Raw genomic sequence first — 22,131 nt, forward strand, 5'->3', positions numbered from 1 at the left:
ATGGTTCCTAGAGACCATGGTTATCCTGGTGTTATTATTACGGCTTTGGTACAGCACACAAAGAGCTAGGTTGCATTTTTCTTGTTTCACACAAATGAAATAATACTAAAGACTCAGTTCATATTATGTGGAAAATAGAAATACTGTTTCCCCTCACAGTAGACCAGTTCGGTATCTGCAGAAGCCTAGCAGTAGATGCTTACATATACACAGAAAGTTGTTTAGTGATAGTGCTAAATCAATTCCCGACGGAGTACATTGTGTGATCCTTACTAGTCAGATAAAGTCTTCTGTATTTGAATTTACATTAAAATGTTTCTGTGCATTTAAAAAAAATGTACCAAGCTTGCTTTATGACCAGGAATGTAATAGATAAAATGAGCAATCTTAAAATTTTATAAAGATCAGAGAAGAACACGCAACTCATTGGTGCCCTCTAGATACATTTTAATTATCAGATAATCACATCTTCACCAAAGAACACTACAATACAGCACTTCTATACAATATTCCATTTCGGCTGTACCAATCAAACTTCAAATTCAAATAAAATATTTTACAGTGGCAGGCTAGATGGGTTTTTGACGGATACAAAACAGCTGATCATTGGAAGTGTAACCAAATCTTTTTGTGCTTTGTGAATTTAGGCAACCATGAAAATGAATTAATAAAAGTTTTAATCCAGATAATCCCCTGTCTCTTTGAAAAATGAGGAGGAGAGGTTTTGCAGCCTTTGATGAACTGGAGGCTAACTGGGCTTGGCCTGCTCTTAGTCTATACACAGGAAATAAAAAATACAAAACTATAGAGACACCAAATGGTCAGCTTCTGCAGTAGTTCCATCCTCTCTACTGCCTGACTATAAGAGATTCTGGTCTCTCTCAGGGGTTCCTAATGCTACATTACTGTTCATGAATATTCTGAAGAGGCATGCCCAAGGACAGAATATCATTAGATACAGTACTGTCATTGTTACACAGTTTCATGCATATTCATTAGATGCACCAAATTTGAATGTTTCAGACTCAACTGTAGACCAAGCTTCCATATTAATTATTCAAAGCTGCCCATGTGGGTAGCCTGTATATACTTTGCAGTCAGTTGTGCGATACTTTTGGTCCCCTAAAAAGGGGGGAACTATGACTAAAAGGGGCATTAATTCCTACACAGTGCAACCACTGTGGATGTAAATACCGTCAAATTAAAATTAAAGCTGACAGTCTGCACATTACCCTCATATTCATTGTTTAATTGCAAATCCAATGTGCTGCATGTTGCTGGTTGTCAAACAGTTCAGCCAATGTACATTTAAATGGACCAGATTAAAACCTGTATCAGTACAACAACACACATATTGATTTAGATTTTAGCATTCCCCTAGTCAAGTGCAACCTGGCAGCGATCTGTTCAGTGATGTGAAGATTACTACAAGTAGAAGGTGAAGGGTGAGCTTATGTTTTTAATTATGTGCAGCAACCACCGGGTGAGCACTGTACAACTGACGATGGTTTTAATTTTAGCCTCTCAATACCGTGGCCCATGAGCAGGAGAAATTTTGGGGTGCCCAGACGTAAACAGCTCCGTGCCTGTGTGGTTCTGTGGGACTTGTTTCTTCAGAATTTTTTTTGATGCAAGGCATACAGCTGAGCATCTCTTTGTCTTTTGTTTCAGGAATTTTTGTGTGTAAATACTGCTTTTCCAACTGATGGCAGTACGGCTGCTGCTACCCCATATGGAGCTTATGTTTCATGTTAAACCACCTCCATATAAATACGTAGTGGGTATCTTTTCACCTGGAGTCAAAGTTTATTCAGAGGTCTGGGTCTTTGGGGGTGGCTGTGGGGTGACATTCTGACTCACCTTATAGTGTGTTGTGAATAACTCATTGTGACCCATGTTTGGATGTGTAGTGAAATATTGAGTTCCACTTTTTTAGTACTATGGGTTTTATTACATACTGTTTACCTCACCTTGCTGCATGAAACACATTGAGTCCCTTTTGGAACGGCCCATCCCACAGCTGACGGCTTCCACCTTATTTATTTTGGTTTATTGTTTTGATTTATTGTCTTCTGTCCCAACTCATTGTCCTGTCCCAGGTTAATTTGGCTATAATCTGTTTGTACTGGTGGTTGCCATCTACTTTTTAAGCTTAATATAAATAAATAAATAAATAAATAAATAAATAAATAAATAAATAAATAAATAAATAAATAAATAAATAAATAAACAGTTATAAGTGCATCTATTTTTATATTTAGTCTTTGTATCAATTAATTCAGTTGGATGCTCTGTAGTGGGGAACTGTTCATATCCTGAGCCACACTATTATCAGTCTCAGTTAGTGGGTCTCTCCCCCAAATATGAGAGTGGTGTAGTCCATCATAAAATAAGCCCTGGACTTGTGGGGGTTACATTCTATTTGGTTAAACTATTACAAAAGTTAAAAGTTCTGAAATTGGTAATTAATATATGAATATATTATGATCTGTTTTGGCGGCACGAGGGGGACCTACACAATATTAGGCAGGTGGTTTTAATGTTGCGGCTGGTAGAAAGCACATAGTGCTTATGTCTATGTTTTTTAGCTTTGAGGTAATTTTGTTTGTGTGGCAACAGTAGAAATTTGATATTTGTGAAATTCATCTAATTGTTTAGCCTCTCTTTTACAAACAGCGAGAGAGAGCTGGACATATACTGTAGAGGGCGGTCCTAATCTCCATCCTGTTGTAACTCCTTCAAACTGAAAACATTGCCTGCATTTGAAACCTGATATTGACTGAAACATTTTTTGACAATTTTTTTTTTTTAAGATGAGTTAAAGTAATTTTGAAATTATGAGATTGCTGTGAAATAATTTTATCTATCATACGGATTTCACAGTTAAAATTAAAGTCTCATCAAAGATTCATTTTTTGGATTGCAAAAAAATGCATTTAATAAATGCATACAGCATTTGAAATGTCAGTCTGGTTGCCTTTCCACCACATATAAGTATACAGTCAAAACAGAAAATATTTCTGAAGCTTATTTCATTTTCTAGCAATAACTCATGAAAATGGATATGCCAGAAAAAGAGAACATAAATGCAATACTGTAACTACCTGACGAGAAGGGTGTAAAACAACAAATGAATGATACATTTCTATAGTTTACATTCAGTTATCTATAAATCCATTTCATTGACTTTTTCTATTATATATATGAGATCTTTTAATTTGTGTTTAATATCTATGCCAGGTAAAATTTAAACAGAAAATAATTGTTAAAACTACAATATGACAACATAGTAAAAGTAGCTTGACCCATAACCCCCCATAAACATCAAAATATATTACATTCCAGTGTTATTGAATACAGATTTTTTGCAAACATGAAAATATATGAAAGAGTAATTATTACAGTAATCCGTAAAACATTTGTTCTTATATTTCTCTTAAAAATAAATGCAATTGTTTTATTTTTTCTTCACAGTTTCACAATTCAATGTGGTCATCACTAAACTGTGAATTACGCTTGCAAAAAAAGGTGATATTTGCATTTAATCGTAAGGCAAATTCAAGTTGCTTATAGGCAGTAAAACTGTCTGACAATTTTACTATGTGTGGCATATGCACAAATCACACAGACAAATTTGCAGATGTGCACTTTCAGAGAAGATTCATCATCAAATAGATAATTCACAGTTTGGACACAGTTTGGAACAGAGCACACACAAATTCATTTGGAACGTGATAATGAACATCACACAGATTAATTGGGCATGATTATTGTGGCAAATAATGCAGCCTTAATAATACACGGTCATTTTTATTTTTTAACATTTTAACATTTTGTATGGACAGTCCTCTCCCTAACTAAAATAATTTTTTTTGGATTATAAAGAGGAATGTCTCATCTTTTGACTCTTGGCATTTCACTCCAACATTTTCATTCTGGGAGTGTATAAACCATCCTCGACAGTTAGCAGATTCAAATCGGCGTGTGTTGTCTCTGTTGGCTTTCATGTAGAAAACAAAAGGCCAGGTTTCTTTGTCTCCGCGAATGATATGTTTCAGCTTCCTCTTATCACAACTCTGCGGGTAAAGTTGGATGAAACAACAGCACAGGGAAGAAAATGACTACACAAGCATCACTGACCATGCAGCCTTTTCAGGTTCTTGTATGTGCTCATTTTCGGATGTTTGAATGGAGGTCTTTATCTGGGTAATTTATGGACAATAGTACACAGAAAAATGTATTGTGTTAAACTCAACTCTGATGGTGTTACAGCATATCAGCGCTAATGGTGTTTATATACATTCAACATACTAAAAATGATTCTGTCAGGGGTGATTTTACAGTGGATATTTTGCTTTGTTGAAGTTTGAGACAGCGAGCACAAGGTGAACAGACAGCCATCAAGTTTACATCTTCAAGACATTCAAAACATTAGAGTGACTCTGTGAACTTACCTCTATACTAAGTACAGCTTTGTCATCCTGCTTGTTGCATTTGAGGAAGTTGTTTGTGCGAGTGAAATTCAACACAACGGGACAACCCGGATACTCCCCACCCACAGAATCAGATTTGTAGAAATAGATTGAAATTTCTGACAAAAAAAGAGATTTCAGGAATACAGATTTTTTCTGATGAGCAGCGTCTCACTAGAAAGGAATTATTGGTGGCATTCATTTTACAAACAGAGATAACATACATGCACTGAATGGATGTATTGAATGAATGTTTTATCTTAATTATTGCTACTACAATGTAAGGACCTTTTTGACATTTCTATTTTGCCTCATTTTTATTCACACATGCAATATGCAAATATTTTTTTAAAATGCAAAAAACCCTAGAAGCACATAATTATCCCATGTCCCGTTTTTAGGTATTCTTAGTCACAGACCTGCATCGGAGCTGGGTGGACTTGACATGGCTGCTGTCTTGTCTCTGTTGTTGATGTACATGTCATGCACTAAACCTCGAATGAGAATGCTATCCCGTACTCTCTCTTGAAGGAAATTAGCAATTTCTCTGGACACTGAAAAAAATAAGAGAAAGACACACAAAGAAAATTAAATGATAATTGAAACATAAAGACCATTTTATACATTTTCCATAATCAGCCAGGGAAATGATGGTAGAAAGAAAGCTTTCAACGGTGTAGAACAGTTTTTAAATAAAAAAAGAGAGCAACCTTCTGTGCTAAAATTTGCACATTTATTGGTGTTAATTGACAGTAACTCATTGAGTTTCAAACAAAACTTCACATCATGACAAAATAAGAATGACATCACCTTCAGGTAGTGGATACTTAAAATGGGTATGTCACAAGGCAGGATTGCCAATGATATTATGAATATGCCTTTGAGCTGTGGTTTATTTAAAGCAGTGGTTCACAGACCTACGCACCTATGACCCACTGCATAATAAACATTTTTTGTGATCCACCGCTTCTTAAAAGGTAGCTTAAAATAAAAAAAAATATGGATTTCAAATATTAACATAATTATTAACATCAAAACAAATGCATGTACACTGTCGCTTGTGATGTGCATATAAAGTGCACAGTGTTTAATTTGAATGTCACCTACCTGAACCCTTCACATCCATAACCCCCCAGTGGTCCCTGGGCCATAGTTCAGGAACCACTGATTTAAATGATTAAGGTAAAATAGAGGTTACAGTGTATGGGAGGTTGATATTCCTGGCGTGTTTGTACAAGGAGACAAATCAGATAAAAACTTTAGCCCACAGAAAAAGTCATTTGTGGAACTGACCCCTATGCAGAAGACAAGAAGACAAGTTCTTGTCTCTGGCAAAAGTGAGAGCTGTTTTTTGCAGAACAGTATTACATACTCACTTCAGTATTTGGACATGTGATGTCAAATGCATGAGGAAGCATTAGAATTACTGAACTGTGATTTATTTGGGTTATTTGCAAGAATCATAAAGTTTCCATTGCATTATAAACTAATGTTTATTATGGGATAGCAGTGGTTGTTTTCCATATATTAGTCTGAACCTCATGTCTGTGCAGGGAAACAGCACCTCTCTAAGTCTCTTGAAAATCTTTCATTTTGAATGTGAAACATTCATCAAAAATAAGTGAACACTTTTATTAAATATTTTTGTCAAGAGGCTATGATATAAACAGGATAATCCATGACAGCGTATGTGTTTATATGGTTTTAATGCATAATGCTGAGGCAAAGAACCACCCAACATGAAGCAGAGGATTATCCCTTACATAACCTCAACAAAAATCTAATTAAAGCAGGATACACCAATGGTTGTTCACTCATAGATTAAATCACAGTGAATTTGACCAATTAAATAACAAAGAGCAGAATTTGGCATGAGACTGAGAAACAGATACTGCCTTCCACAAATAGACTGCTTCAACCCTGCTGTAAAGAGGATCTTAAGGAGTGATCTGTGGAGTGCTGAGAATAAACATACTGTAGGTGCAGAGTCAACATATGCCAGAGACAAAGTCATCATGTTTTTTTACATGTAAGTCTTTGTCAGAATGTATGGGCCAAAATGATAATTGCCACATGGTTAAATAACAGTGTGTGCAAGTTTACATTACTTTCAGAAAGAATCAGGCCTTACCCAAAGTCAATTCGGTGGATTGGGCCACCATCACTACATCACTGAAGTTGCACTCTGTTCCACCGCAGTCATGACAGGGGCTCTCAGCAGTACAGCCTCGTCCTTCTATGATGGAAATGCTGGTGTTCGTCATGGAAACCAGCAGTATGCCATCCAGTTCACTCGAGTGGGACTCGTTGCCTTCCTCGGGGCGCTCCTTCTTGCCATTGGGATGCCCCCTGTCATTTTCCCCTCCCTTCTCCTCATGCTTCTCCTCCAGCTCCTCCTCCTGCCTCATCTCCAGGCTCAGGTGCATGACAGTCTCCTCCTTGCTGAAGGGATACATTCCTTGCTGTACCTCACATTTCTCCTGAGGAGTGTCCTGACTGGATTGGTGCACTGTCTGTAGGTCAATGGAGCATTAATCCCTCTCACACATTACAGTTTATCCTATGCAAAGAAAATTATACTTGCCCATTAATGTAAATACAACATTAGGCTGCTCTGGTAATATTTTCAAGACATGGTATTAGTTTACTGGTGAAATATGAAATGTACAATATGTTACTTGAAATATACAATATATTGTATTCTTCTATATGATAATATGAGTATAGTATTCATGAAACCAAAGTCCACCAATGACAGTGATCATTTGAATGCTAAAAATATGATTTTATAAATAATTAAATAAAAGATAACATTTCATTCTTTTGTGTACAAAGCATTATTTAAATGTGTTGATTAAAATTTTGGTGCAATAAAGAGCACTCCAAGAGAACATGATAATGTTTCAACAAAGAATTTGCATCAATGAAGATGAAAAAAATAATAGGGAAATATTTCAGCAAGATACTACAAAAAGATGAAACAGCAGGCTGTTTTTGATGTAATTCAGATGTGGATCTAACTAAATGCTTTCGGAATAACTGAAAATGGACACCAAATGCCAAATCATCCCGTGCCGCTATCAGGCCCTGCTCAAAGTTCCACCAGGAAGAAAAATAAACAAGACAATTACAGGTCAAAGTTGAGAGATACGCAGTTAAAGCTGTAGAAAAAAAGGAAAAGGAGAAGCTAAAATGCTGAATTAAATGACTGGAAAATAAAATAATAATAAGGCAGCCGACTGTTCAAATCCAAGGAACACAATTACAACAAAACATCAGTACCAGACTGCTTTTTTTAAGGAAAATATTTGAAATACAGCATTTACAAATACTGAGTATTTAAATTACATGTATTTGAAGCATTTGCAATTACAGTACTTTCAAATACGTCCAATACATTTGTCTAATTAGAGGACAATATTTTGATGAGTAAAAATACTGATAGCCCCAGTCAAATTGTACCAATTTCCATTATTAATTGGTAGTAAATATGCATGGCTGAATTCTATTTCATCAGTCTAACCTTAAAAAATGTAAAAAATTGAACTTTCAAAAAAATGTTCTATGCAGATATTGGCCTGACATTTGTGTTGTTTTCAATCAATTCATTAATAATATTTACACAGCCATTGGTAGCATTGTGAGATTCAAAGAGAAAGCACTTAATTTCAATGCAAATTGAAAAATGACATGTCACACTCTCTACATAGCACATCAGACCAGAACTGGACACAGCGGCTCACTTATAGTAGGCTAGGCTAAGTAAGCCTACAATGCATGTATTATTAATTTGCAGATTTTCCAGCTCATCACTGGGCTACGAGTTTGCCTGCTGGCTAGCTAGGTAGCAAGTATTGCTACAGCCATAACCTACACAACCTACCACCTTGACATTTCTGCACTCCTCAAAATCTCAAAAGCCACATGGGAATGCATAATGAATATCTCCAATCTATGATAGCATGCCCATGTTAGCCCATGGAATACTGCATTTTTGGAACACAGGACATTATGATGTCTGTATTTTACATGAAAGGTCCAAAGGTGGTCTAAAACTAACAAAAATACTGTTTCTTTTTGTTTTGGGTATGCTGGCACCTTGGATTACAATATACGTATTCATGTACGCAAAAAAAAACAAACAAAAAAAAACATATAAAGTTTGTTTTTATAACTGTTAAATAGCTGTCAGGTTCTCAACCATTAAATCAGGGTTATTTGGCTAACAAAGCTAAAGGCAAACAGTGAGCTATGCATGCACGAGTTAGCCCCTCAATTCATCACATAATTCATGGCGAGTAGCTCAGTGGGCCTGGGTCTAAAATTGTGAACTATTCCTTTAAGAAACACATGTGGATTACAGTTATTCATATCAGAAATTTTACGATCAAGGTTTACTCTGTAGTACTGCTGCTTCACTAGCTAGCTACAAATATATAATTTAAAAAAACAATTGTTGTTGAGACACACGGCGATGGTCAATTCAAACTATAGCTAACAGGCTGGCAACATCATAAATCTAACACCAATCCCCTTGAAAAGCACTTTATCTAATGACACTTTTGAAGGGCATCCACCAAGCCTACATTTACAAAATCACGCAGAAAGTATCTTATAGCCATTCAGTCTCCCCAGCCCGATGCTGCTCCTCATGTAGTTCTTGATTAATTTGAATTTTAAAAATGATTCATTCATTTGAACCATGCTCTGTTGTTCCTGTTTTACATGGTTATGTTGCAGGTTTGACAAATGCTTTTGTAAAAAGTCATCCAACTCTGGAAACTTGGCCACCTCTCCTGGCTCGTTTTCATTTTTCTCATCTGAGATCCACTTTTTGTGTTTATGAGGCATTTTTATACAGTTGTATCTACCCAGAAAGCCTGTGACTCCAGGCTGGATCTGCACTGATTCTGGCCCAAGTCAGCACCCGGCAGAGAACTGGTGAAGATCCAACCAAATCAAGAAAAACATGTCTTGATTATTTATTCCTGTAAATTCCTTTATCATTTAACTAATAATAGTAACCTAAAACACACTCACCAACATTGGTGAACCTTTTGTCAGCAGCTCTGCAAACGTTTCTGGACTCAGATTCTCCAAGTCTTGTCCATTGATCTTCAGCAGTTTATCTCTGTTTCTGGGAGAGCATAAAGGCACACCAATCCCCATTATCTATAATATGAATATTTCATAATTTTCATCCAAAATATTTAGATAATGACTGCATATCATTTCTAAGATGAAGATGATTCTTTCCTTTTAAATACTGCAAATGAATACAAACCTGCACCAATCAGAAAAAAAATATTATGTGCATATCATAATTCCTGTAACCAAACTGGCAAAGTAACCCCTGGTGTCCACCCCTATTTTTAAAGTGACAATCTCGAAGATTTCAGTTTCGTTCTCTATGGCGGTGCCAATGGCGAGAAGCGGTAATTGCAGGTGTGTTTTTGGACCTCACTTCCCATAGATCCAACCGGATCCAACCAGTGTCGCCTGTGTGACGTCAGTCAGTTGGCACGCTAACTATAACACTTACTATTTACTGAATAAAAAACGGTTGTTATAAAAGTAACGTTATGTACATACTCATTCATTGTCTAACATTAGGCTAACTCAAGATGTCTTTACACTGCCGAGCCGGGTTAAAATGCTGTAGCAAACCTGGGGTAGAATTAGTGATGATCAATTTCTGCAAACGTTCTTTATCCACCTTTTGCCCGGTATGAACATCTTTACACTGCAGAGAAGAATTTGTGGGATTCGCTGTGGCTTGTGCAATTATGTATCTCGTGCACAATAAGCAGTCTTTTCCGTGAATGATTGTTGTGTGGTATTTTTGAAACAACTGCCTTGCAAAATGTTAAGCCTGGTGTTTCTGGTTTTGCTAGCTAAACTGTTTGAGAATAAAGCTGAGTTGGGTGTTAGCAATCAGAAGAAGAAGAATAAAACAAAAACAAAGGAGATTTCATCAAAAAGGGTATAAAGGCTGAAGGAACATATGAGGAAGCGTAATAAAATAATAATGCTAATCCATACTGCCGTATTCTTTTATTTAGTTTTCTCCTGCATGACGTCTTCAGAAATCAGACCCGGCTCTGCTCCACATACCCTGGCTTTATTCCAATCATTATAATACGTTGATGAACTCGATGGCAATGTAAATAACGGTCACGTTAAGGCCAGTTCAGATCAATGATTCGCAACGAGGCAAAACAGTTTTAGAATGTTGCAGAGAAAATTGCAGCGGTGTGAACTGGCTAGTAGCAGAGCTGTTGCCTGCCCTGAGGTCCTTCTCAAATCGGCAAGTGCAGTTTTAGAACGTTTACAATCAGACGTCTTGGAATTTTGCAAGTTGCACCCAGTCTCGTTGCGAATCATTGATCTGAACTAGCCTTAAGTTAGCTACACTGCAACGTTGCAACAAGGTAGCATTGCATTCGAGAGATGGTTTGCGAGGTCGGTACCGGTCGGTAGCGTTAGCTAGTGCTTTTTTCTAATTGTTAGCCAACATTAGATTGTGTTAATTACATTAGCTAGCTAGCTAACGCAACGTTACCTGATATGAGAGATGGATACTGTGCGCAACATTGTCTAAACTAATGTTGTCTTTCTTGACATGGTCCGGTAGCTAGCGTTAGCTGTGCAAATAGCTATGTAATTTAGTAAAGTTACATTGCCATTAAATGTAATACGAAATCTACATCAACAAATAATATGATCTCTCATGTTACACAAAAACTTTTTAGGGTTCCATAACTCCCCAAGCAGACACCGGAAAAAACAGTACGCCGTTCACACACAAGTGAGTTGAAGAGCGAGCCTGTTGCGTTAGTTCCGCCTACCCTCTCTGGCAGACCAACCACTGATGAAAAATGCGTCACTAACTGTGCGCCACTTGTGATTTTTTCCCGGGAATGTCGCCACAGACACCAAGTTTTTTAATCATGTTATTGATTATTATTATTATAATAACAATAGTATAAATTCGTATAAAAATAGGCTCAATCACCATTGTGTTACCCAATGCAGCGATAGATAGTGACTTAAAAGCCATTTATTTTAATGAAAATCTTCGAGATTATTACTTTAAATAATAAGATTAGGCAGTTTTTGTATTTCTGAACGCATCCATACTTTTGGATTACCTTAGATAAGGTTCAGCCACATGATCTATTTTAACCACACGATCCACTTCATAGTGATGTTTCCCCTGTATAACCTTATGAAGTATGGAAACACCTCCATTGACTGAATTAACCTGGACAAATGGATGGAAAAAACATTTTAGTCATTGTACTGAAACAAGATTAAAATGAAAAGAAAATGGACCACATACACACACACGTGTGTGTATGTGTGTGTGTACTACATACATGCATACAAACATACTGTAGCAATTCAACCCTATTACCTATAACAAGCTAGTTCATGGTCAATGCAAATAAATGCAATAAATTAATGTAAAATGTGAAACAAACTGTACAGCACCTTGGCATCCATTGTGAGGTCTGCGTTCACTGCACTGTAGTCCACATCACCTTTATCCAGTTTCATTTATAGGCAGTTTCTTATGAGCAGGACAATGCAGAACATATGCACTTCTGTTTTTTCCCTTCCTTCCACATTCCCCCAGTGAAAAGCCACCACTACACAAACCCTCAGTCTTGCTGGCCGTTGCGGTATATGTTTCCATCGCAATGATGAAGTTACCTTTAACAGGAAATTGGCTGAAAAGGGGAAATTATTGTAAATTGCATTGTAATAACGAGCAGCGGAATTTTGCATTGTTTACATGACTGCAGAATGGAGAAGTTGTCACTGAAAACTTTTTAGAATGAATAAACCTTATTATGCCTGGTTATGTATCTTTGCGCATTATCCTTTGATACAGCCTGTTTTGAAATACAGTACAGGCCGTGCCATTAGTACCAGCTTTGTGAAGCTCACCATGGGCTGTTTTTTCTTTCTGTTGTCATTTTTGAGCGTATAGTTTTGGGATGTTCAGCAACTAATCTGTTACGTGTCTGTCTGTCTCCGTTAGTGAGCTTCAGTAAGTGACATTCAGCAATGGGTCAACTGCACTGTGCCTTCAAGTTGGGGAATAGCTCAGGATTTTCAAGATTTTTCTTATTTCCCAGATATAGTCCCATGCTAATCTTGATTGCAGCTTGCTTTAAACACCACCCAGACGATACTAAGGTTGCATACTGCATAAACCTGCTGCTGACCAGGTTTTCCAAGAGACTAAGGGCTATCCATACAGAAAAAATAATCTAAATTCACAGCTCTGTATATCCTACTTCATCCACGTTGATTTCAGACACGTGCAGTTCACAAAAATAAATAAATAAATTTGTTGCATTGAACACAAATAATAAATACACCATATATGGTGTTATTGTCCGTGTCTCCAAAATTGCTGCCCATGGTTAAATTTAGAACTAATTTTCAATTAATTTGTATTTTAAAAACTATACTACTTGGTGAACAGTCATCCCATTATCATTTAAACAATTGTGCGTTACAGGTATTTGCATTGAATTCATTTTCTCCTGTTTTATTTTTCTTCTCTTGTTTTAAGAACAACATTGTAATTTAAGAGACTGAAACAATGAAATTACGGACAATTCAGTTTACCATTGCTCTGTAGCTTTTATTTGTTATTTTGTTGAATGACAAACAATGACTTGAATTTGCTTTGGTTGCAAATAATTTGCTTACTCAGCATGTCATCCAAAGTGGTATTAATCAGCTTTCTGATGTACACTGTTAACTGAAGAATTAGGCATATATACGGTTAAAAGTCATCACAATAGCAGTTAATAATAATGGCTAAAAAATATAAATGATAAAAATATTATTGTAATTTAAATCCTATAATATTATACATCTGTAGAACTGAAGAAAATGCAATAACCAATTATTTTGCACAAACATGTCAGCACTCAAGTGTGCTCTTGAGTGTGCATACATTCTGTTCTTACCTAAGCACAAATTCCAAATAAGAAAACATTGGTGAATGTCAGCAATTTAAAGAGACAGTCAACTTGGTGTATATAAATTTCTGACCCACTGGAATTCTGATATAATTAATTAAAGCTGAAATAAATCTGTTTCTAATCGATTGTTTTAAAATTACCAATGTTACCAATTACCATGTGAACAAAGTAGATGCCCTAATTGACCTGTGAAAAGAAATGTATGGTAACATGAAATGTGTGGAGTTGTGAAAAACTGAGTTTGAATATCTTTAGCCTAGGTGTACTGTATGCAAACTTTTGGCCTCAACTGTACCTAATAAACGGTCACGAAGTACACATGTTGTCTCTCAATTTCAGGACCAAAAAAGAGGACCAGTGAAGCAGTTCATCTTTCAGCTAGTCAGTTTATTCAAAAGAAATTTGAATAAACTGACTAGCCAAAAGATTGGGTGTGTCAAAATCAACTGTTTGATACATTGTTAAGAAGTAAGAATGGACTGGTTAACTGGTAGAGCAATAGCAAATTACCTGGTAGACCATGAAAGACCACAGTGATGAATGACCAAAGAATATTTTCATTTGTGAAGAAAAACCCCTTTTCAACTGTCAAACAGATAAAAAACACTCTCCATGATGGATGTCATCATAGTTACTGTATGTCAAAGACTACTACCATAAAGAAAAGACTATTACATTACATTACAGGCATTTAGCAGACGCTCTTATCCAGAGCGACTTACACAACTTTTTTACATAGCACTTTACATTGTATCCATTTATACAGCTGGATATATACTGAAGCAATGCAGGTTAAGTACCTTGCTCAAGGGTACAACAGCAGTGTCCTTACCCGGGAATCGAACCTACGACCTTTCGGTTACAAGCCCAGTTCCTTACCCACTGTGCCACACTCCATCCTACACCGTCCTACACCAACAAAACCTCGGAGAGATCATCACAAAATGCAAACCACTGGTAAGCCCCAAGAACAGAAGAATAGACTTTGCTAAAAAGTACATAAAAAAAACTTATGGACAGATAAGGCAAGTATTAACCTGATAGAAAGAGGAAAGAGGAACTTCTCATGTTCCAAAGCATACCACAGCATCTATGAAACGTGATGGAAGTAGGGCTATGGCTTTGGCATGTATGGCTGACCCTGAAACTGGCTTACTTGTCTTTAGAGGTCTGCATCCGATCTCAGTGGGGCTGAAAGGTATGCTTTGTCAGGTATTTGCATTTGTCAGGCTTTGTCGGGCCTATTTTTGGCTCTGTGACAGTGTTCAGATTGAACATAGGCCAAGTGCTGCCAACCAAGAAATTTACAAATAATACCATAGCAACACTTACACCAGCTTTTCACAATGATTGACAACAATGAAACAAAGCTTCCAGTTTTTGTCGTGTACCATTATCCTGAACTAGCAAATTAAAACCGTGTGCGACAGCACAACAAACTTATTTATGTCGCATTAATGGAAAACGGCACTAAAGTTCGCTGGGTAGCGTGTTCTGATCATTACTGTTACGTCCATGCACCATTTTGCTCTTAGGTATGGCCTTTTACTTGGTTCCACTCCCCTCTCACTATCCTTCTATGCAGTTCCCCCTCTCATTGGTTTGTCACTATTACTTCTACACAAGAGCTTCTTACAGCCAGCCAACCAGAAGCTGCATTTTGTTTTCCTTAGTTCATTTCTTTGGTACCACTCTCATTCCTTTTCCTCTTTTCTGTGTGTCTTTGATTGTTGTGTGTACACTTTTAAATAGTTACTAACACTTAGTAACACCAGTTCAGCACCAGTATTTTCTTTCTGTAAATAACCTGCATTTTTTGCTAATGTCCTGTTTTTCTGTTCCCCTGCCAGATGTAACCACTTGACACACTTTTTTTACCTTATGTTATGGCCCACATCCTCCAGACCATTTTTTGGTTTGTAACAATTAAGAATATAGAAGTTAATATGACTATATTCTTTTGTTGGTTGCATAACCTACTGAAAACTGAAAGAAGAATAGAAAAAGCACGGTTCTTCATATGAACTGGGGTGTGCGTGACTTTAGACATGTGAATAAGTTGTGTTTTTTCCTGACAATGAAACAATAGTGCTCTGCCTGCCCTTGAACAGTCTATAACATTCTTTGTTTTTCTACTATCCAAACTTGGGGGGATTTTTTTCAGATATGAAGTAATACCATTAAAAAAACCTGTATTGCCTCCCTCCCCAAGAAATGTTTTGCACTCCTACGTGTAGAGCATCTTTTATGTGCTGCATGTAATAAAGAGGCCCTGACTTACAGCCCTAAACAGGGAGTGGCGATTTTCCACCACATGAACTGAATGATGTAAAATGAGAAAATAAAAATCCTCATTGTGTACACATCCCTGCTGGCCAAACTAGCCGAGATGTTCGCAGACCAACATAAATGTGAATTCTGCAAATGGTATAAAATATTACATGGGTGGCTTGGTGTCTACGTCCTGTTTAAAGCGTTGAAACGTTGAAATCACCAGTGTCCATGTGTTGAAGTTGCTCCTTGCCCACAGCTGTTTTTGTTTTTTGTATTTGGTGCAGCAAATGTTGTCACGTCTGTGTTTCCCCTGGTTATCACAACCAGTTTGTTTTCGAAATATAAGGCTTGTGCATTTCCCTGTACCTTCTGTGAGTATTTTATATGAGTACACACTTTGATATATATTTTGTTTCACTTTGCATTACCTCTGTTAAAACACATACAACATACACACAATCATCTTTCAACACACAAGTGATCACATAAAACACTGAGCAATTTTGTATCTTGAAATGTATGAAGAGGTTCAGAGATGGACTGACACAGTCAAATAATCCATCCCTGTATGGGGAAATAACATTGTGATGTAAATCTTCTTTAACACCCTATTTATGGAAATTAAGTAATCCACAACAAACTGGGAGTGTATCAAATCACAAAGACTTGAGGAAATTCACACACCACAGTAGCTAAGAGTGAATGGCAGGAAACAAAGAAAGGGGAAATGAGAAGGGAACTCACCACATCTGCTTGTAACGATCATGGGAACACATCTTAATTACAGCAGGCTTCCATTAAGAAGTCCCTTGGTGCACATGCAGCATCTCTATTGTGTCATCCTTTCTACTGGCTTACAGTCTTCAGTGTTATTTCAACTCTAACCAAGTGTATGAATCTACACATAAAAATTGTTCTCTTTCTATAAAAAGTATGATTTTACACTGATCATTCTGGTTACCAACATCAGTGTGAAATTATCACATTCCTGTCTCATTACAAAGAATAGGTGGAACTAGCAAATTAACCAGAAAATCATTGATAATAAATTCTACATTTACTGACGGTTCTGGAAGGCTTTGGGAATTTAATATATCTTTAATTGAAATTATGCTCGTCAGAACTAATGTGACGATATCTCGAATTTAAGTTAGGACTAGTCGTGATTTCAACAGACATAACTGGAATTTACGTTTTGGATAGTCAAAACTAAATCGTTTATCTTTAATTGGACGTTCCATACGACTGAATGGCGAAAGTAACTTCAGTCTTACTAGTCAAAATGTAATTTGAGATATCTTAAATTAGCGTTTTGTCCAGGTATAAATGAATTATAGATGTCTGCAATGTGAATCCAGACAGGCTATTAAATGTTAAAAGGGCTTGCCATATGTGACGTAAAACCATGCGGACCAAATTGGAATGAAATAAATCTTATATCTTCTTCTGTGGAACTCAAAGGAAAAATTGGTGGCTGAAAAGTAGAATTTAAAAGTGAAGAAATTTAAAAGTACTGTCCAAAATAATTTAATTTGGCGAGGGTATAAATTCGTAGTTTTGAATGAAATGTTGGTTTTCGGCACCGAAGGCTTACTAAACTGCAATACCTCGAGTAACCACTGGAGTTTGCGAGCTTCATGGAGAATGGCAGTATCTGGTCCTTTAACCTACGCCGCAAAACGACTTCCGGTTTTCGGCTGCCGGGTTTTCATTTTCTACCAGAGTAAGTGTTGCTCTTGCTACGTAATTTTAGACGAGCGGCTAGAACCCTGACAGCTGATGCTGCACGTTACATTTACGGAATTTTAAATTCTGTGCTTATCCACCTGTGTGCGGCTATTTGGTTATTTGTAGAACTGTACGCTGCTATTTTGCTTGATAATCTAATTACTATTCCTACATCCAATGAAAATGAATGATTTTGTATCATTTTGTAACAATATTCAGGAAATTATATTTGTGAATATAATTAATGAATGTTTATCTTACATTTTATTTTATTAACAATAATAAATATAAGGTATGGTGAATTATTTTAATAGTTTTACTGGAATGGTGATAGCCATGTGGTAATAGATTTTTTATGGAGCTACAGGGGCAAAAACTTTTTTTTTAAATTGTTCAATCATGTGCATTGAGCAGGCTTTGCTAAACAATTAGTACAGAAAAAACATTTAAAATAATTTTAATGGGTACTGCATGATACAATTATACAATTACCATCCTATAATTCTCTGTTGCATGGCCCATTTGACCTCGATTTTGATCGAGATTGCAAGAGGAAAAGATCTAAGAGACTTTTAAAGAGGGTTCATTATTAGGACATGGATGGCAGGGGCTTCAGTCACAAAGACTGCTCAGTTGGCTAGTGTGTGACTAAAGTGACATCAGCTTTAAGATCTGAAGTCATGCTAATAGGGTCTAAATCCACATTATTAAAAACTGCAAACTTTACCATCTCTATTGATGGTTTCCCTATCCCACCTTTCACTCATGTGAAGAGCCTTGGTGTCATTCTTGACTCCACTCATGACAAACACGTCACCAGATCTGCCTTTTTCCATTTCTGCAACATATCAAAGCTCAGGCCCACCTTGTCCTATTCCACAACAGAAACTCTAACCCATGCCTAAGTAACAACTCAGCTGGATTACTGCAACTCCATTCTCACTGGCATCCCAATCAGATCAATCAGCAAAATTCAATCCGAAATGTTGCAGCACAAATACCGACCCACACAAATTCATATGATCGCACCTTCCAATCCTGTACAAACTACATTCGCTGCCAGTAAAATACCAAATAGAATTCAAAACCCTCCTACTAATCTTCAGTGCACTCCATGGTTTAGCTCCAGCCTCTCTTACTGATCTTCTCCTGGACTACACACCCACTCACTCACTCCACTCCTCCTCTGCAAGACTTTAAACTGTCCCTCCATCCTGCCACTCCACTCTTGGTGATCAGGCTTTCTACTGTGCAGCACACAAACACTCCCTCAATTTTTAAGAAACATTTAAAAACTCACCTCTTCATACTAGCTTTCGCATGAACAGGACATAGCTATCTTCTCTCACCATGGCACTCATAGGTAATTAATTGGTAATTTATTTTATTTTTATTTTTTAAATATTATTTCCTGTATGTGCAGTGTTTTTGTCATTTCTAACTGTTTTAATACTATGTCCTGTATGTGCAGTGTCTTGTCATTTTTCTAACCCTTTAATACCATGTAAGGTAACCCTCAGAAAGTCCCCTGGTAAATAAAATGTATTATCATTATTCTATTATTATTAGATCTATGGGAAGGGCATCAGTAAAACAGAGTCGAAAATTGTGTTTGAAAGAGCACATTTGATGACTATGATGCCCATGCATTAGTGCAATATATAAGGAAAAACTCTTCCTCAGGTGACTGAGAATGTCAATGTCATGGTTCTGTGTTTTCCCTCTGTCTTTCCTTGTTGGGCCGCCAGATGGCAGCACTTCTGTTTTGTGTCCTGCTCCCCCTGTTTAATTGTATTATTGTTTTCAATTGTTAAATTATTGTTTTTTGTCTCGTTTTCCCTTCCCTCTCTGTGGCCTGATTGTTCATTGTGCCCTCCTGTGTCTCGTCAGTGTCGTGTCTATTTAAGTTCCCTTCTCCCTGACTCAGGTGCTGGATCCTTGTTGGTTGTTTGTTCCTTGTGTGCGTATTGGATTGTGTTTCAGCTTGTGCTCGTTCTTGTTACTCAGTGTTTTTGCCGTGAGTGTTATCCTCCCTGCCCGTGTTCTGTTTTTGCTTTGTTTTTTGGAATTTCTGCTCTTCCTCTGTTTTTGCGCTTCAAGAACTTTGTCCTTTTTGACTTGCCCTGCGCGGCTTCGTTTTTGTTCCCTTGGTTTTTGTTCTGATTAAAAGCAACTCTTGGTTTAGCGTTTACTCTGTGGATTTTGTGTTTTTTTGACTCCGTGTTTGGGTCCATTCCCTCGCCCACCCAGCCACTTCTGGACCCAGCGGAGTTTTTTTTTCTTCTCTTCCCCCCTTCCTTTTCGAGGTTTTGTTTTTTAGTCATGCCACCGGTGTTGAGCAAGCCGGTGGTGGCTGGGGGGACCTCCGGGCCAAGTCCTGCCATTGGACAGGCCCCCCTGTCCAGTAGACAGTGGGTGGACAGACTATTTGATACATGCCAGGGGTCGCGCCCACTTTTGGACTACGCGAGGGAGTTCAGCGCTGTAGCCGCACAGGCGGACCTGCCCCAGTCGATAGTGTGCCAGTTGTTTAGGGACAACATGAGGGACCCCCTCCACGGCGGGCTAATTTACTCTGGCCTGGAGGGGTGTTGTGATTTAAATAGTTAAATAAGTGTATTTTGCATGCATCATATGCTAGCTATCAAATCAAAGCTAATATGTATATAACGGGGCGACATAGCTCAGGAGGTAAGACCGATTGTCTGGCAGTCTTGCCGGTTCAAACCCCGCCCTGGGCGTGTCAAAGTTTCCTTGAGCAAGACACCTAACCCCTAACTGCTCTGGCGAATGAGAGGCATCAATTGTAAAGCGCTTTGGATAAAAGCGCTATATAAATGCAGCCCATTTACCAATATGTCAAGCTACCTTGAAGTTTTTCACAAAATACTGTAGAAATGTAATTTCCACCACAGTCATTTCCACCACACTGCCCTCTGTGGTGGAAAAGACAAGAGTGTGGTGGAAATGAGAAAGGCATTGTATTAACACATAAACCCAAGCTATCTATGTTGATAGGGCACAGATATGGATTGTAAAAATAGATATGTGTAATACTATGTTTATATATTAATTAAATCCAGAAACCACAATGTTTCAGCCATGGGAGGAAGCTTGCCCCTCAACCAGCACATCACATCCTAACACATCCCACAATTTAGGTATGCAGCACATTCCGGACTTACACGAGGGGCTTATAGGTCAGTGGTGTGCCGTCAATTATGACGGAGATGTGTACCTGGGCATCATTCAAGATACTGATGGTTACAGTGATTCTATTGGCCAGAGAGAGATGACATCATCTGGTATCAATCCGTGAAAGTAATAGGACTTATCCCTGAGCCTGTACCAGTGACCAAACGGCACAAGGAGATTGCAGTGTCAGTCTGGAAAGAAATTTGTGAAACCCTTGATTAGATTTGGCCTTCAATCACATTCAGACATTCACACACACGTGCCGCATGTACATACAAGCAAACGCACACACACATTATGTGCAGCCACACAACTGTTTATAATGGGCCACACTAGAGTGCTCAGAATGCTTAAGTCCAAAGATGTACTATCATTTTGAATCATCTTCTGCATAATGGAAGACTGGGATACATGCACACACATACACACACACACACACACACACACACACATTTTACGCACACTATGCATTGAAAGTATGAGGTACATTTCCACTGGGTGTTGTTAAAGTTCTATACAGTAACTCATACACAACTGTTCATCTAAGAGACCAATTCAAATTTTAAAAATATACATCCAACTCTCACAATTATTTAATGTAATGTTGATGTATCATTGCTTATGTACATTTTTGCCTTGCCATTATTTTGCATTGTAAAAGCAGTTTTGTCTCACGACAGTTCAACAAAAATGTTTCTAATAAACGTTTCTACTGTTTTCAATTTAATATTTTCTACATCCGTGTTCATTAATGGCCATTTCCGCAACACAATGTCATTTCCACAGCACCCTCTCATTTCCATCATCGCACACATTTTTTGAAAATATTCAAAAAGTTACAACCATACATTAAACATTTCTCCACAATTTTGGAGATCATACTCTACTTAATGAAATAATACAATTTATTTATTTCAAAACAGTATCTACCCAAGCCAACATTATATTTCAGATTGTGGTGGATGTACATTAAGCCGTTTGGTCCTTGTGACATTTAATAAATTTAATTGGCAAATGTATAATAATTGTAAAAAGGTATCAACTGGCAAAACTAGTTATGAAAATAGTCATATATTATTATGGGGTGACATATGTCATACTATTTTTAAATAATAGTCATATATTTAGTTGTGGTGGAAATGACATTTGTTCATTACGGGTCAGAAAAATGTCAAAAATGACCAAATTATCTTGTGATGGCAGCGCGTCCTCTCTTGGACCTTAAAACTAGACAAATTAGATAAACTTGTGAGACTATGGTAAGTGTGATTTGAACAAGTTTTTTAAAATAAGTTCACAAGGACAAAAGTGCTCCTAGTTGAAGAAACCCCCATATATACACTCACCGGCCACTTCATTAGGTACTTGCTAGTACCGGGTGTGGTCTTCTGCTGCTGTTGCCCATCTGCTTCAAGGTTCGATGTGTTGTATTTTCAGAGATGCTCTTCTGCATTCCT

At 37.3% G+C, this 22,131-nt stretch overlaps 1 protein-coding gene across 3 annotated transcripts; it reads right to left on the reverse strand.

The window, feature by feature from the left end:
* Positions 1–2,907: 2,907 nt before the first annotated feature.
* Positions 2,908–22,074, reverse strand: il1fma (interleukin-1 family member A). Of its 3 annotated transcripts, none has more exons than XM_035407853.1 (8): positions 20,718–20,917; positions 11,967–12,205; positions 11,624–11,736; positions 9,513–9,609; positions 6,604–6,985; positions 4,892–5,026; positions 4,455–4,591; positions 2,908–4,076 (listed from the first exon to the last, which is right to left on the reverse strand). In XM_035407853.1, exons 2-8 carry the CDS (start codon positions 12,030–12,032, stop codon positions 3,858–3,860), a joined length of 1,149 nt encoding a protein of 382 aa, XP_035263744.1. In that variant the 5' UTR covers positions 12,033–12,205; positions 20,718–20,917; the 3' UTR covers positions 2,908–3,857. The 3 variants fall into 3 exon arrangements, with proteins under 3 accessions (XP_035263744.1, XP_035263745.1, XP_035263746.1); XM_035407854.1 differs by lacking the exon at positions 20,718–20,917 and adding an exon at positions 13,988–14,156; XM_035407855.1 differs by lacking the exons at positions 11,967–12,205; positions 20,718–20,917 and adding an exon at positions 22,021–22,074.
* Positions 22,075–22,131: the final 57 nt, after the last annotated feature.

The sequence above is a fragment of the Anguilla anguilla genome, chromosome 3 (assembly GCF_013347855.1).
Source record: "Anguilla anguilla isolate fAngAng1 chromosome 3, fAngAng1.pri, whole genome shotgun sequence".
NCBI lineage: Eukaryota > Metazoa > Chordata > Actinopteri > Anguilliformes > Anguillidae > Anguilla > Anguilla anguilla.